The following is a 16,093-nucleotide window of genomic DNA, read 5'->3' as shown; positions in this document are numbered from 1 at the left end:
GATAAAAAGCGATAACAAGAAACGGATTGGAGAATGCGAGTGCAATTGCCACGATCTCTGATCTGACCGAAAAGTTGCGTTCATTCCTTTTGAGCCGATTTTCCAGCAAACTGAAAGTGAATCATTACCCTAAGTGTTCCCTCGGGTAAGTAAGATAGAGGAAAAAGGTAGGCACACGCAAACTGCACTTACCAGCTGAATATAACAATTATTGCGAAGGTATGCTGGGTAAGTATTAATCGGGATTTAAAAAAATTGTTACTCAAACAGTTTGTTTTAGGAAAGCCGTAATTTCGGAGAATGGACCTTCAAATATACCAAAATATCCTATAAAGGCGAATTAGGTCTAAAGGTTGGTATTGCCTTTGCTTTTATTACTAAACAAACACCTCACCCCCTTGGAGAATTTGTCTATTAACGTCGTTTACGTATAATCCATGATAAAGGTAACGACGAACCTTTTTTTAGAAACAAAATTTCTGACTTTAAAGCTCTAACTTACAAAATTACAAGAAAACAAAGCCATTAGCGCTCACTCTATTAACCAACAATTAATCAGGCTACCTCCTAAGAGACCGGATAACGTCGTTCCATAAACGTAACAAGTAGACATTAATAATTTTTTTTCATATATCATTTTGACAGACGGGCGAATTTTCTAACATCCGTATTTTTTCTCGCAAGAGGTTTTGATTTCAACACAAACAAGCATATAGAAATGTGTACAACTCTCCCCTGAGCAAACGATCGTGATACAATTATATGGGATTTAGAAACTGCCGTTCCAGAAACTAGCAAGTCATTGTCTGAAATTCTAAGACTCACGATCAAGGGATTTAGGTTTAGATTTTGTTTCCTGAATAATAATAACGCACGAAATGTTGATCAAATATAATATAAATGTATACAATAAATGCGAATCTATAATCTAGCCATTTTGTTAACCTAAATTGTAAGGGACTAATTGCTCAAATTTAATTTTAGACACATCTACGTTTTCGTTATTGGCGAATTCGTTTTCTCCTTTACTAAACAATCGGCCTATTCTTTCCTCGGACTCTCTATTTTGGCGTAGGTGATCAGCGGCATCCGCAAGCTTTTGGCATTGACTTGAAACAGTCGACTGTTTGCTTTCACATTCCTTCTCATTTTCAGATTTGGTACCCAAATCAGTGTTAATGTGGGTATTTTCGTGATCGCTTTTTAGCTTCTTTAAATGCTCATTAAATATGGCATCGACATTAAAAGTATTCTTTGCAGGTTTTTTGGACGAACCACTTGGAACCATTGAAGACGTATCCTTTGCCCTGCGCGGCGCCGTGTGCTTCTTATGTTCCAGTTTACGTCGTATCTGTTGAAGCATGCCCAAATGTTGATGCAGATACTTCTTCACATCGCGTGCCTGATCCTTGCAGCTCTGATTTAAGCGATCATATCGCTCCAGCAAGGAATTCACCATTTCTATTTTCTCTTGAATGTTAGCAACGATCTGTTCGTGCTCGGCCTCTTTACTACACTTGTTAAACAGAAACGAATTTTCCGGTTGATAATCAGAAGCCTTTCGTGCCTTGCTGGCTTTGACAACGGGAAGAGGAATACCTTCTTCCACTATTTTAGCTTCCTCGTCAGTTTCTTTTTGAGAAGAGCCCGACACGATTCTCTTGAGAAATGTGCGTAACTCCGGCGCTATTCGCTTGCAAATCTTGCGTTGGACTTGATCCGTAATCATTTTGTTGAGCGTCACCATTATATTGTGCATCATTTGCTCGGAGTGTTTAAGATCGTTTTCCGCTTCGGCTTTTAAGAAGGCTTCTAAGGCTTTCTGTAACAAACGAAAATTATTAAAAATGGCAAACGTGAAGCTAAATCTAACGATCAGATCATTGTCCATCTTTAGCAATTCGTTAATGGCCCCTAGTCAGCCAACCATTTCTGAAATACAGTATTTGTCCGAAAAGTAATGAGCCTCAATTTTCCGCCACGCGACTGTACAGCGCACACCTGCGCGATCGGTTGGAAATGGCGGGGGAAGGGAGGGGGGGGTTCTTAAAGTGGTGCTGTTATTTTTAGTGAACCTCCGCGCAGAGCCTCGACGTGGTTAGGATGGAGACAACTTTGGAGCAACACTATGCGATGCAATGTTGCGTCGAACTCCAAAAGACAGCGAAGGAAACGTTTGATTTGCTTACTCGCGCCTTCAAGGTTGATTGCTTGTCCTATTCACGAGTCAAAAAGTGGCACAAGTCGTTCAAGGAAGGCCGGGAAGAAATGGCCGATGGGGGCGTGATGATGGGTTTATACAATCATTATCATTAATTTACTAAGCTCAAGGTGGTTTCGTTGGTTAGCAACGCGCACTAACCTTCGTTTCTATTGGCTATTTCTTAATTACCTTTGATAGCGATAATGATATAATGATTGTATAAACCAACCACAAGTTAACATCATAATCTAGAATGTTACGCCCTTTAAAATGATGTAACAGAAGTTAGGGAGTGTCATTTTAAATTTCGAAGTGGAGTGGCGGGGGGGGGGGGGGGGCGGGGGGATGAAACCTAAAATTCTGTAGATATCATTTTTGAACTTCCCCTCGATACCTAATAGTAGGGGAGGTAGCTCGAAATCCACTGAACGAGAGTGATCAAAATTTTAACCCACGGAGTTCCACTTTGGCCTATCCAAGCATGCTAAAATCGATCGTCTGCCGCCTCAGGTCATATGACTTAAGGCGCTGATGCGGTACTTCTTGCAGAACCAATTTTAAATGGTTGGTGTTTGAGAAAATAAGTTACTTATACACCAAATGAAAACGTTGATAATAGCTCTTAAAAACTATTTAAAAAAATTGCGAACATTTGATAACTCTGTAAAAAACAATTCTTTGTTTTTTTTTGCAGACTAATGGTAGGTACTGCTAATGACTAGGACAGTGTTTCTTTTTTAAATTTTTTCTCTAATATTATTAGATATCGTATAATAATAAGATAATCTTATAATTAGAGAAAAAATTTAAAAAAGAAACACCGAATCCCCATCGAACATAATGCCGATAAAGCACAGCCTAGGGGTACCATACAATTAGTCTGGATAATTATTGCTACTTGTGATGTTTGATATTTTTCTTTTTTTTAAATTTTTTTCCTGATTTAGCGTTTATTATTGTAGCTATGTTCAGGGTGTCCCATTAATAATGGTCACAGGCCATATCTATGGAACCGTTAATTGCACACCTTCGGGAAAAAAATTTTGTTAACCAAGCCAAGAGAAATCGCTGGAAATTATCTTCAAGTTCCTAGCTTCGCCGCCAGAGGGCGTACGATTCATGGTTAAGTAGAAAAATGACTTTTTTCTACTCATATAGGTTAATGAATACATTAAACGTTCCAATTTTATGAAGTAAGAGTATAAATTCCTCACATTATTGGATAACAGCAGTGAGTAATAATTAATCACGGGGCATGGCTTTAAAAAACTCACCGCAGCCAGCCAATGAGAAAGTTTCATAAAAAACAAAGAATCAATCCGTCAATTTATCTGGTTGTAACTTGCCTTTGTATCGAAATATAGGACTTGCCCAAATCTAAGAATTAGATTTAATAACACAAAAAACAAAAATGTGAATGCAAAATTGTACAATTGAAAATCAATATTAAATTAAATAAAACATCCCATGCTAATTTAGACCGTTTTTAATATAAATTAAGTTGCTGAATTGAACTCAAAGGAAAAGATCACTGTATTACCGACGCATCGAATTTGAAAGTGTCAAGATGGATAGCGAAAATGAAAATAATTTAAGTTGTACGCCGCCAAACCAAAAACAGAAACGGCAAAACAATTACCCATGTTTAAATTTATAGCCGGGAAAGTCTAAATATCTTAGATCGATCTAAGCTAAATATAAATATGAAAATTTGAATATTTCACTCCCACTTTCACTCCCACTTACAAAAGGGTCTTCAAAGTGTAAAAATAGGAAGTGAGGTTAAGTATTCGTACATATTCTGTTACTTCGTAAGTCGCACATGCCTGTTATTTTGTCGTAGTTTTGGTAGTACCCGCATTATTCAATGTTTAGGCGATTAGCTATAATAATTACATATAGCAATAAACCCATAATTTAAACGATCAAATTTGAAGAAATGAGAAACGAAAGCTTGACAACCTTTTGAGATCTCTATATCATCTCAATTGTGACACTGTCATAGTATGACCAACTTTAAATATTTATAAAATAACTCAACTGTAATTGGTTTGGTAACAAACGATAAGTTTGAATATTTTCATTAAATTTTGCCAAATATTCGTAGAAAAAGTATAGTATTCTATTCGCATGTAATGGCTATTACTCATTCGAAAGAATGACACATTCTCATGAGTAATAGCCACCACTACATGCTCATGAAATAATATACTATTTTTCTAAAATATTCCCAACAAACATGTATAAAAAATACATGCATAGCAATCTTGTATCAATTTTGCATAATTTTGATGCAGCACATATTGCTCTAGTTCATAAAATAGGAGGGGTAGGGGAAGGAGAACATCTATTTAAGAAATCGAATGTAACTTCGGTTTAGGTTAACCCATTTTCACAAAATAGGTCTTGTTGGAAAGAGCTCTCTTCGTGGAATCAGATTTTCCATGAATAGAGTCTTTTTAGTATATGTGATGCGTGGTAGAGGGCGCGATGTGACATTAACATACACTTTGCAGGTTTTTTGAAAATTTTAATTTGATAAAGAATCCACCTGCAAAACTTCATCGTAAACGGTCCATCCGGTCTCCATTAAATCGATGGAAATGAAGCCATCGAGCGAGCGAGCATCCGGATGATTAACAACTCGACGCTAAAAAAAATATACCGTGCAAATTAAGATAGGTTAGTTAGTATTAGACGGTTAACCGTATCACAACGTATTCAATTTACGTACCAATGACCTCTATTTAAAATTTAGTAATCGCATTTTACTTACCGTATCTTTTCCCATATGTTGTCTGTTCGAGAGGCTCTTAAGGAATCTTGCAGAAAGTTCCTTATGGTTTTTTAACTCGGACAGAACCTTATCCACAATCGAAAAAGCTATATGACCATCTAACGTATCTTGCATTTGTGCGTAGTCATTCAATTCTGCATGAGATTTCCCGGACTGCTTCTGCAAGAGAAGGTTTTGCAACTCCGGTTACTTTTGACGCCTGGGTTAGTTTACTGTACATTATGTAACCAGAGACACTGAACACTATACAGGGTGTCAATTTTAAAATTTGCAGTCGGCCATTTTTTCCAAACTAAAGAAGATATTGATAATCGCACCCCCCTTAACCCCCCATCCCCCCCTCAAAAATCCTAAATGGGAACCCCATACTTGTGACACATCGTTGGAAAGCTACTGAAAAATGCTTTCCAGTGGTACCAATAAAGTCAATATTCATTAAAACAATTTTTCCAGTTTTTCCATTACAAGTAGTTTAAACTACCTCAAATTTTGGCAATATTTATTTTTCTTAGTCTTATTATTTACTGATTTTTTTGTATTCTGCTATATAACAGAAAAATAAATATATTATTATTATATTATTATTATTTAACAAAAAAACTAAATTGACATTGAAGGATTTATGGCAAATTGGCAAGAACTTCAACCTGAGCTGCTTCATTAAGCATCTTGGTTGCTTTCTTTTTTTATTGACTTACAGTACAACTGAACGTGTGGAAATAATATTCATTTATGGCTCCCGATCGATCATCATTTAGAACAGCTAGACTTGAGAGACATCCCGGGAGAAATGTAAGCCATGCCTATGTTCAAGATTTGGTCGCTAAATTCGAAGAAACGGGATCTGTTATCATAAAAAAAGAAAGCAACCAAAATTGCTTAATGAAGAAGTTCAGGTTGAAGTACTTGGCCAATTTGCCATAAATCCCTCAATGTCAACATTTGTTTTTTTTTGTTAATTATTAACTTTTTGTTAAATTACTGTCTTAATGAATATTGACTTTATTGGTACCACTGGAAAGTATTTTTCAGTAGCTTTCCAACGATGTGTCACAAGTATGGGGTTGCCATTTAGGATATTTGAAGAGGAAGGGCTGGGGGGTTAAGGGGAGGTGGGGGGTTGTCACTCATAACGTCATCTGGTTTCCCATCGATACCCCCGAAACGGTTTTATGCGATTTTCAATATATTCTCTAGTTTGGAAAATATGGCCGACTGCAAGTTTTAAAATTAACACCCCGTATAATTGGCATGTTGGTTGCATAAGTAGCAGTTATCATACCCGCGAGTCATTGGATACCTCTGAGTTTAAATCGAGCTGCCTTTCTAGTCCGTTCCCTTCGTCCATCTTTGGATTTTTGGGATTTATCCACTCCTTCAGGGGCCGATTACCATGTGGCTTGTCCCATCGTGCTATTCTTTTGTGCGGATGCCACGTCTCAATGTCGCGATTTTTAACGAACCTGTTGTGCCTTCGAATTCGCTTTGGATATCTATATTTATCATGCCGGCGTTTCTTTTCATCATCAACGAATTCAAGCTGGGGATAGTCGACCATTTCATAACGTCTGTATGGGTAGCGCCTTGCGTGGTTCTCGTACGGCCGATAATGGAGACGGTTCCGCCAATGCTTTTTGCGCCCCCTTGTGTCGGACGATTTATGAAATGCCACGTCCTCTACAACATCGTCGAAACTGTCAACATTGTACTGCTGGCTTTTAGATGACGTATCCAGAGATCCTTCGTCTCGCTTACTTTTGTCCAGATTTACAGAAAATTCTTCGTTGTTGCCAATTTCCCTTTTGTCCACAGCTTGATAATTCACAGTACTACCAGGTTCATTTGAAACAATCGCGCTTTCGTCAATACTCGCCTGAATCACCTCGTCTGCCTTCTTAATGTCACCAACAGTGTCTAACCCCGAAGAGGTTTCAAGCACGTTCCGAAGATCATTTTTATTAAATTCATTTTCGTCGTGTTTTGAGTGAAATTTTGTATAAATATCGCTTAACTTGCCACCTACTGGTTCATCACTCTGGCTCCCTCGGACTTTCGGATTTTTACTCACCGGCTCAAGTGGGAAATCGGTTGCCAGTTCGAAATCGAGATACACTTTCTTGGTACTATCGATTACCGGTTTCGGCTTCAAAATTTCGAAACCTCCCGCTTCATTTTCCACGCCAAAAGGATTCGCAGGCTTTTCGTCATTTGTGTCCTTGCAGTTATGACACTTGCACTCTTGGCGTTGACACGAACCACTACACTCACATCCCAATCCCAAATTTGGCGTAGTAGTTTCATCTCGCCCCACTCTCTTCGTGCATGAGGGTGCCATTGTGCCATTATTGTGTTTGGGTTTGTGCATCGTCTTATTCTTTCTCGCACCAAGCATTTCCAGCGGGCTGTGCGTTGTAGAACCATGGCCCATTGAAACGCTGCTAGCTTGTTCAACTGTGTTTTGCGCTTCTACCACGTCAAACTCATCCTCACTGCTTTTCACTTCGATAAATTTATTGTCGAAATGATTCTTGACGTTCTTTTTATTATTGTACGTCGCCTTTCGACTTGGGCCAAAGTCCTCTTCCTCGCCATATTCGTCTTCCCAATTTTTCATTTCATTGCCATTGCCATCCCAGTCTGAGTATATGTGTCCAAATGCTTTCGGCAACCTTCTTTTCACGCGTCTCCCAATTGGGTATTCATGATCGTCGTAGTAAAGCAACTTACGTTTTTGAAAATCAGATTCCTCTTCATCATCTCGTTTTCCATTAAGGTATTTTGAATTTTTCAATTTCCTGTTTGCTTCATTTAAGGCTTGCACAAGATTATTAATTGTATTTCTCATGTCAGTTTGCGAATCCAAAATAGGTCCACTCGGTGCTTGGTCATCGTTTCGATTTAACCTACTGTCATTTAACAGATCGCCGAATTGCGAGTCGTGCACCATGTCTTTCGACTCCTTCACAGAGAATTCCCCAGATTCAGTATTTATTATTGCACCCAGTGAAGCATCGGGTGATGGTGTCGGTAAGTATTCTCCAGAAGTGACGAAGATGTTCGGCTTTGTTAGGAGTAAGTATTGTTCAATAGCTGATGTCGGGTGGTCGACGTCTAGTAGGGTAATGCGTTGGTCTTGGTCGCGATCGTTGGGGTGTTGGTTAACTATGGGTCCTGCGGATGTTACTTCGGGACTGGAAGACGTTCGAAAGTGTTTCTTAAGGTGTCTTTGGTTTTGAAAGTCCTTCTTAGAAGATTGTTCATGCCGTGCAATAATTTTGTTAATTTGCTCACTGTCTCGATTAGAGAACAACTGTGAGAGTTTTTCAAAGTTGCTACTCGTAAGGAAATGCTTGTCAGAATCTAAATTAACGTATTCATTAGGTTGCTTGTATACTATTCGATGACCCAATGCAAGCCTTTTCGAAAGATCACGTTTTGACAGGTGTTTTCTATTGGCAAATCTATGACTGTACTTTTCTCCCGGTACCTCACGGACTCCCACCTCACCACGCGGATTAACTCTTATGTGGTTTGAACCGTAATCCTCATTTGGATTGTAATCATCTTCATTTAATTCTCCACTTAACCGTTCATATCTTCGTCGCCTAAGGGTGCTAGCGTCTAATTTTCCATAGTCATCTGCGTAAGGGTAGACATCATTTACAGGTCGCGAATATTCCCTCTTAAAATGTTTTTGTGTATGTGGAAGTGAAGCATTTAAAACAATCTTATGATGCTGGAAACGTAAAAGTTATTTCTTTGGATATCAGGTGAAACCGACTTACGGCACTTTTATGTAACGAATCGCGACTGAAAAGTTCAGCAGTCTCACGTATGCTCTTGAAGATGTCTTTCTTCTCAATGACCCTCCTTAAGAACTCGTTTAGTTCCGGCGAATTTTCTCGCTTCAATTTTAAGTTCTGAAAGTTAAAAGCTAATTATTTATCAATACTTTAGGTACGTGCGAAAATAAGTGCATAATTAAAAATTCCTTAGAAAATTAACGGCATTAAAAGTAATAATGGAAAATGTCTAAAAGTTGTTTATTCTACCAAGCATGCGAAGCAGGCAGCTCATGTAATCTTATCAATTATTAAACAGGCGAGTCTTAAGTAAAACAATAATTTAGCCGTCGGTAATAAGAAAATAAAAAGCTGGGTTGCTAGCGGGAGTTTGTGTCCTGACGGTTTATGATCCATATTTAAACGCCCCGGTTATTAGAATTAATATTCTGAATTTTTAGGAACAGATGTTTCTTCTTCCTATCGTATTATTTTTACATAAACACTGCCGTACTTGCACAGAAATTTAAACGACCGACGTTTAGCTAAAGTAGTCTTAAGTTTATTAATTTAAATTATTTTGCCGTTTGCTAATTTAAATATAAAAGAATAAGCCAACAGAATGGGAGGTGTAATTAAAAGCGCACCCCACGTTTGTCTAATTTTCTTCATTCTGACGGTTGTGCTCATGACGGAATACTAATAATTTTCAAAGTAGGTCTCATTGGGAATGAAACGTAATTCATTATAGGCGACGAGAATCAATATTTTAGGTGCAAATTTTAATTCTTCCTTTTGCCACAACAATGTAGATCCCTCTAACTAAATTGACCGACCATCTGCTCGATATACATGGTAAGTATTAGCATAGAGTAAACATATTATTTACTCTATGGTATAAGGTATGGAATATTACTTCTTCACACCTAAAATTGACAGTTCTAGCAAAGAGTAACTCTTTGGTTTTAGCTTCCAAGATCGTGACCGTATGCCATTTTGGATTTTTTAAGAGAGGAAAGGTCATTTTGAAGGTGTTTTTTCCAGAGTTCGCGTCCCAACGTTCAATTCTCCACTGCAACCCCACCCAAGACGCAACAGTAAAAGCAAGGGGAGATACGAGGAGAACTTTCGCACTTTTCACACTAAAAATGAAAGTTGAGATGGAATATATATTTTTTAATTACCATGTATATAAAAATTGCAATCAAACGTTACAGTGAATAGGTATTCGTTCAAATTGTGTATTAAATTTAAGATAGAGTTTTCAGTTAGGATTCGAAACTTGCATAAAATTGTTTATTTTATTTAAATTGTAACCTATAACGTTTGCAACATAAGTAAATTAAACAAATATAGCAAACGAGCTCCTGGGTATGGCTATAGCATGTGCAAAACCAAATTTTAAACCTGATGTTAGTTTTGCTTTTATTTAAAGTGTATATGTATGAAATTTCATTTAATTGCTTCCATAAATAAGAAAGTTCGCACTGCACATCCTACACAAAACCAAATTTGGAAAATGGCGCTACACTTGCTTTTATTCCAAGCGGCTATGTATCAAATTTTATTTAAATCCCTCCATAAATAAGAAAGTTGGCACTGCGCATGCGCAAAACCAAATTTTGAAACTGGCGTTAAATTTGCTTTTATTCCAAGTGGCTATGTATGTATCAAATTTCATTTAAATACCTTCATAAATAAGAAAGTTTGCAATTCGACTTATAAATGATCGAGAGGCGAACAGGGCCTTATGAATGATGATCGATTAGGCTCAACTTTTGGAATTGCGTTTTATATGGCTAAAGCTTGAGAATTTCATGCAGTTCGGTTCATAACTAACGGAGATGTCAAAAGGGCCTACTTTATTTTTTGGTCTACATTGCCAATTCACGAACTCCGATCTACAAATTTGATAAAGAATCCACCTGCAAAATTTCATCGTAATCAGTCCATTCGTTTATGAGTTATCGTGCTAACGGACGGACGGACGGAGGGACAGACACCGCAAAATTATAAACTCGCTAGGAGCTCGTTAATAAAGCAGACGATGTGTTACCTGTATGTGACAGTATTTATTGATTTAAAAGTATAATTCAGGTAACGTATCGATTTTGATGAGATATTTCAAATTGGCGCTTTATCAGGCAGCAGTTTTTTCTGCTGCGCCGAACTTCGCCCTTGCTTGGAAGTCCTTTGTTTATTTTTTCTGTTTTCCTCTTCAATAAAGGCAATATTATTATTTTTATTATTATCGCAAAATTTGGAAAGTTGCACACCTGGAAATCAATAAAAAAAAATTGAAAAAAATACGGCCAGAGATTTTGATTCACCGAAGGATTGTACCGTCGGAAAAGTTCTAATCTACAGTCCTGTTCTATAATTTTCCGCATCAGTGTCGCTATAAGGCTAGGTCTCCACTTGCGATTTTTTATCACGCGATTGTTTACTGGCAAAGATAGAAATTATAGTTTCAAATACAAGTAAACCCAATTGGGATTCAACAATCGCAGTGACAAAAAAACAGTAATCTTTTTACTGTGACGCGATTTGCACTACAATAAATCATACGGAGGAGACATGCATCGACTTGCTATTATTTCAGTCGCTATTTTAACGTGTCTCCGACGCGACGGTGAGTTTCAAATTGAATATTGAATTTTGTGTCACTATATCTAATTGATGAAGAATTATTCGCAATAATTAATGAAAACCACTTTTTGACATACAGCAGTATTAAAAAAAAATGGAAGCTTCACTTGCCTAAAATAAGTTTTACTCTCTACGCCACTGTAACAATCAATTTTGTTTGTAATCAAATAATTAATACCACGGCTAGCTCAGTAATGAATAAACTTTTAATTACTTTTACTTAGCGTAATTTTTATTTCCCCTTATAATCTGAAAATCAAAACCTGAAGCTCTGGTTTGGTCACTCTCAAATAAATACTAATGTAAACTTGTACATCTGCTATGCTACATATGCTAGCTAAAATTTGACACACAAAAGAATGGTATCAATAAACTTGAAATCTCATTTTACAATTAATGAGAAATAATCACCAAGATCTTTTGTTTGGGTTCGCTTACTATTAATAAAAAAACATCTGTTCACGGGATAATCTTCCGTGGGTCGACCTCTTCAGGAATGTTAAAAATGACTTTGAGCATAAATTGCTATACAAAATCCCTAAAACGATCTCCTGGTTTTATACAATGCAAAAATTTCATTGATGAATCGAAATCTTCACGAAATTACAATCAATTTGCTCCTTTTGCAGCATTTCGCAAAATTGGATGATGAAATGCCTTGTGCAATACAATTGGACCTTTTGTATCGCCTGGTAAATTCGGCTACTCGAACGTGAATTTTGAAAGATGGTTGAGGATTTGAATCAGGATCAAACTGTACTTCAGGTTTCTCGAAATTTAGTAGTTGAAATTTTGTTTACTCACTCGAATAATTTACCAATGCTTCGCAGTATGAATGTGACAATTCTCCCCTTGTATCGAAATGTAGGGTTTTAGCAACTAGCACAAGCGTTAATTAATCGTCTTTAAATTTTTTACCGGTTGCCGTTTAATTCAGAATCTTATTACGGCCCCGTATAAAAGAGAGGGGCGCACAAATTTGGCTGATAAACTTGTTTTTTTATAGTAACTAACCACTCCAAGAATAAACGCAATGAAACGTTCTGCACTTTTGACCACAATGCTTTCGTGGTAACATTGCGATCACGCTGACTAAGGGACTAAAACGAACGCGTATTATGAATGAAACACATTCGTAATATATTTCACGGTTAAAAATAGACCAGCCAATCTCTCAATTTCTCCACACAACGAAGTTGCCCTTTTTTATAAATGAACTTTATATTATTATATTAGTATTATTCGTAATTGCAACTCGCAAAAAATTTAAAAGAACACACGACAATAATTTCGTTAAATTAGCGGCGCAGAGAGCTGAGGAATTTGTGCTTTGCGGCGTAGTGTAAATGTTTCGGAAGTTATGAGTAGTTCCACAGGCCACCAGAAAATAGATTTCAAGTGAATGCTTGCTTGCAGTCTTGACCGATGAACTGATTTTACGTTATTTTCCAAAAGCATATGGCTAACTATTGGTGTAGTGGAATTTAAGAATGGCGAAGTTCAACGAAGACAAAAGCACAAGAAATTTTATTTACCTACATAAAATGATAACGAGCATAAGCTGCTATGCTAGTAATAAAGTGGTTTTCTGAGAACCTTTTCAAAATTATTCCAAAAAATAAAATTATATAACAAATTCCATAAAGTTTCAAGGAAACAAGCAACAAGGATGGTGTGTACGAAAAATGCACTTAGTATTGGTAACGTGGACTGGAGCAGTAAGTCTTACATCATTTACCAATCACCGTTACCACCCCTCCGTCCTATGTCCATCCCTCATGGTTTGAAGTAACTATTATACGCGGGACACTAGAAAAGAAATCTCAACATGAAACAAAAGACATGCGATTGTTTTAATTATATTATTTTCAATGTAGTCTCTTAGGCCCTTAAGTCTTTGTCTTTTAACGAACTAATATCGTTGGAAAAAGAAGATTCTTCGTTGTCTGCTGCAAAAGTCGTCCAAAGCAGCTTGTAAGCAATCCAGCAGATGGTTGGGTGCGTGCTTTTTTTTTGAAGAAGTACAACATTTGAGGATCAAGTCTCATACTTTTTTAATCAAAATTTATCTAATTTATTAACTTTATTTCCTATATTCCCCTCATATGTTACATTATTAATATATGGTGATCTGATTTTATGGAAGTAGTCTGAACTCAAAAGTCAGGCAGTCTAGAAAATGCCTTTAATTAAAAATGTCTTCTTGTGCAAAAATTGTATGGACAAACCAACGGCCTATTTTCATTAGTTACAAAAAGCATATGCGTTCAAACAGTAGGTATTTTAGATTTCGTGACTTGGGTAGAAATTAATCAACTGTTTTTAGTAAATTTTTCTTATTTCTGTCAAAACCGAATGGCAGGCATAGAGGTTCACTCAGTCGATATAATTAAATTCGATATCAATTCATCAAATTTTACGATTCGGAACACGGCGAACCATTTACCGGAGCCATTACACAAATATTATTCTACTTTTTAAAGTAAATCTCACGTATATTAAATCAATTCGAACAATGGGCTAATATGCCCCAGTTTCGGGGGGAACTTCGTCGGAAATTAAAGTGTTTCATCACATCGAAACGGGTACGGCGATAATGAATAAGCGAAGTGAATACTAAATTTTTAATGATATCACCCTATTCGCTTTGCAAAACTTACGCACGTACGCAGACAATACGTAGAACCGTCCATTCACTTTTAATAAGGTTTTTGCGTTAAAGAATGTAAGGGAGAATGCAAATGCGAGTAGCATTTTTCTAGAATCTGCATGTCAACTGCGCTTGAATTTTAGCGTCTATAGTACATTTTGTATTGACTGTTAATATAATTTGTACACAGGGTGTTCATTTGAAAACTCTCCACCCCGGATTTATTGAAAACCACTGATTAAAGGAAAAAACGCTGAGACACGTCAAAAGACTTGTCAATGTTAATTCACGAGTGAATTAACTTTCACGAAATGGTTAGTTTCCCTTTATCGTCGTGTATAATACAAAACTTTATTTTATAGCAGAAGCCATATAAATCATTGTAAAGCTTCTGACAATTCTGAATTTAATTTAGAGACGTCAAAAATAGTAAGCATTGTGATCGTTTCTATAAAAACAAAATTGTCATATGTTCTGAACGTCATTTTATAACGTGCATTTGAAATAAGAATCACAGATGTCACTAGAATGCACAATCATTTGTTTCACTTTATCTACCCTTACGGTTAAAGTGATCACTTTATCTATCCTTACGGTTAAAGAATGGCTTAGCCTACTCATTCAAACCTATTAAAATGTCATTTTAATATATGCTATAAAATAAAAAATTAAATTTAATATTCTACGTATGAGGCATCTATTTAAATAATGATTCGTCAACTCTCTTTTACATTAATGTCCATGTTGTTAATTTTTTCCTGAGAATACACAGTACACACGTACAATTTCATCATCAGACATCAGATTAATGACAGTTGACATTTTATGTAGAATTTGACAATTCAAGTGCAATTCTATTGATCCGCATAGGACGCAAAAATGTTTATAGTAAATTGATACAATAATTGGGGTAATGGTTTAAGAAATGTACGAGGCATCATTTTTATAGTCAAGGACTAGACATGAAAACAAAGGACTAGGTCAACAACAAAATTTTATTTTTCAATATAGTTCCCCCTGCTTTTGAATAGAGGTATAACACCGTTTCAATTTCTTTAATCCAGTATAAAAATATCCATTTGGTTTTTCCGCAAAATGGCCCTCAACAGCTGATATTAAAGTTTGTCATTGTTCCTAAATTTTGTTGTTTGTTCAATTTCTTCGAAGCCACAATCAGCTACAGTAGCGTCTGAAAGTCCGGACTTGTGTACTAGTGCATTGACGTGGAGCAACAAGACACCTTGCGGCAGCTTTCCGCGTCTCTTCACTTCAACAGCATCTCTAAGGCGATGCATCAGATTTGCATAATAGTCTCCCGTTACCGTACTACTCTGGTTCATATCAGCAAAACTCGAGAGTAATATTATTTTTCCTGTAGAAGGAGTGACTTTAAACTTCTTGGGATGGCGTGGGAGCACTTATATTAGACCATTTTTTCAAATCTCGCCAAATAGACGAGACATTAAGGTGGCCCTATTATCGCGAACCCGTTGTATACCGCTTCATAGCGAACGTGAAATAAAAGCGATAACAATCTGTGCATTTTCTAAACTAACTAAACCTAGCTACTTAAATCTATTCCGTCAGGAGAAATTGGAGAAAGCGAATGTCAAATAATTTTATAAATATGAATACCACTTTTTTTTAAGGGAGTCGTAGTGAAATAGTAAACATAACTCTCTGGAAATCGACCCTGTATAAGTCGCGCGATCAATGTGATAAATACTATTGCAGGCTATAGTTTAAAGGTGCACAGACGCACAGGTGACGCTCACATTTCCGTCAGGTTCGGTACAATCTTTTTAATGTGGTACCACATGTTGTCAAATACCGCAGAAGGAGACAATTTTGGGAAACATCCAGCAATCTAGTAACTTTTTACTACTAATTAACACACTACTGTAAATACAGGCACAAGAATAACTTACCTCCAGCAAGTCCAAATAACAGTAACACACGTGACAGATTATTATAATCACAATCGTTTCCTTAATTAAGAACCAAATAGCCAT

At 36.6% G+C, this 16,093-nt stretch overlaps 1 protein-coding gene across 1 annotated transcript; it reads right to left on the bottom strand.

Moving 5' to 3' along the window:
• Positions 1-786: 786 nt before the first annotated feature.
• On the bottom strand, positions 787-16,093 carry LOC116159533. Its single transcript, XM_031472533.1, has 6 exons — positions 16,010-16,093; positions 8,786-8,920; positions 6,756-8,736; positions 6,283-6,677; positions 4,980-5,159; positions 787-1,822 (listed from the first exon to the last, which is right to left on the bottom strand). The coding sequence occupies exons 1-6, from the start codon at positions 16,091-16,093 to the stop codon at positions 941-943; spliced, it is 3,657 nt and encodes a 1,218-aa protein (XP_031328393.1). The 3' UTR covers positions 787-940.

Source organism: Photinus pyralis, unplaced genomic scaffold (genome assembly GCF_008802855.1).
Source record: "Photinus pyralis isolate 1611_PpyrPB1 unplaced genomic scaffold, Ppyr1.3 Ppyr1.4_LG1, whole genome shotgun sequence".
NCBI classification, from domain to species: Eukaryota; Metazoa; Arthropoda; class Insecta; order Coleoptera; family Lampyridae; genus Photinus; species Photinus pyralis.
This window is presented reverse-complemented; position numbering and strand designations above follow the sequence as displayed.

What these genes read in the sequence shown, in the direction of transcription:
- LOC116159533 (XM_031472533.1), bottom strand. Translation starts at nt 16,093, where the DNA reads ATGGCTATTTGGTTCTTAATTAAGGAAACGATTGTGATTATAATAATC. An exon ending in TTCTGTAAATCTGGACAAAA is followed by an intron (nt 6,678 to 6,755) that starts GTAAGCGAGACG and finishes ACGATGTTGTAG; the next exon opens with AGGACGTGGCATTTCATAAA. An exon ending in AGGTATCCAATGACTCGCGG is followed by an intron (nt 5,160 to 6,282) that starts GTATGATAACTG and finishes CTTCTCTTGCAG; the next exon opens with AAGCAGTCCGGGAAATCTCA.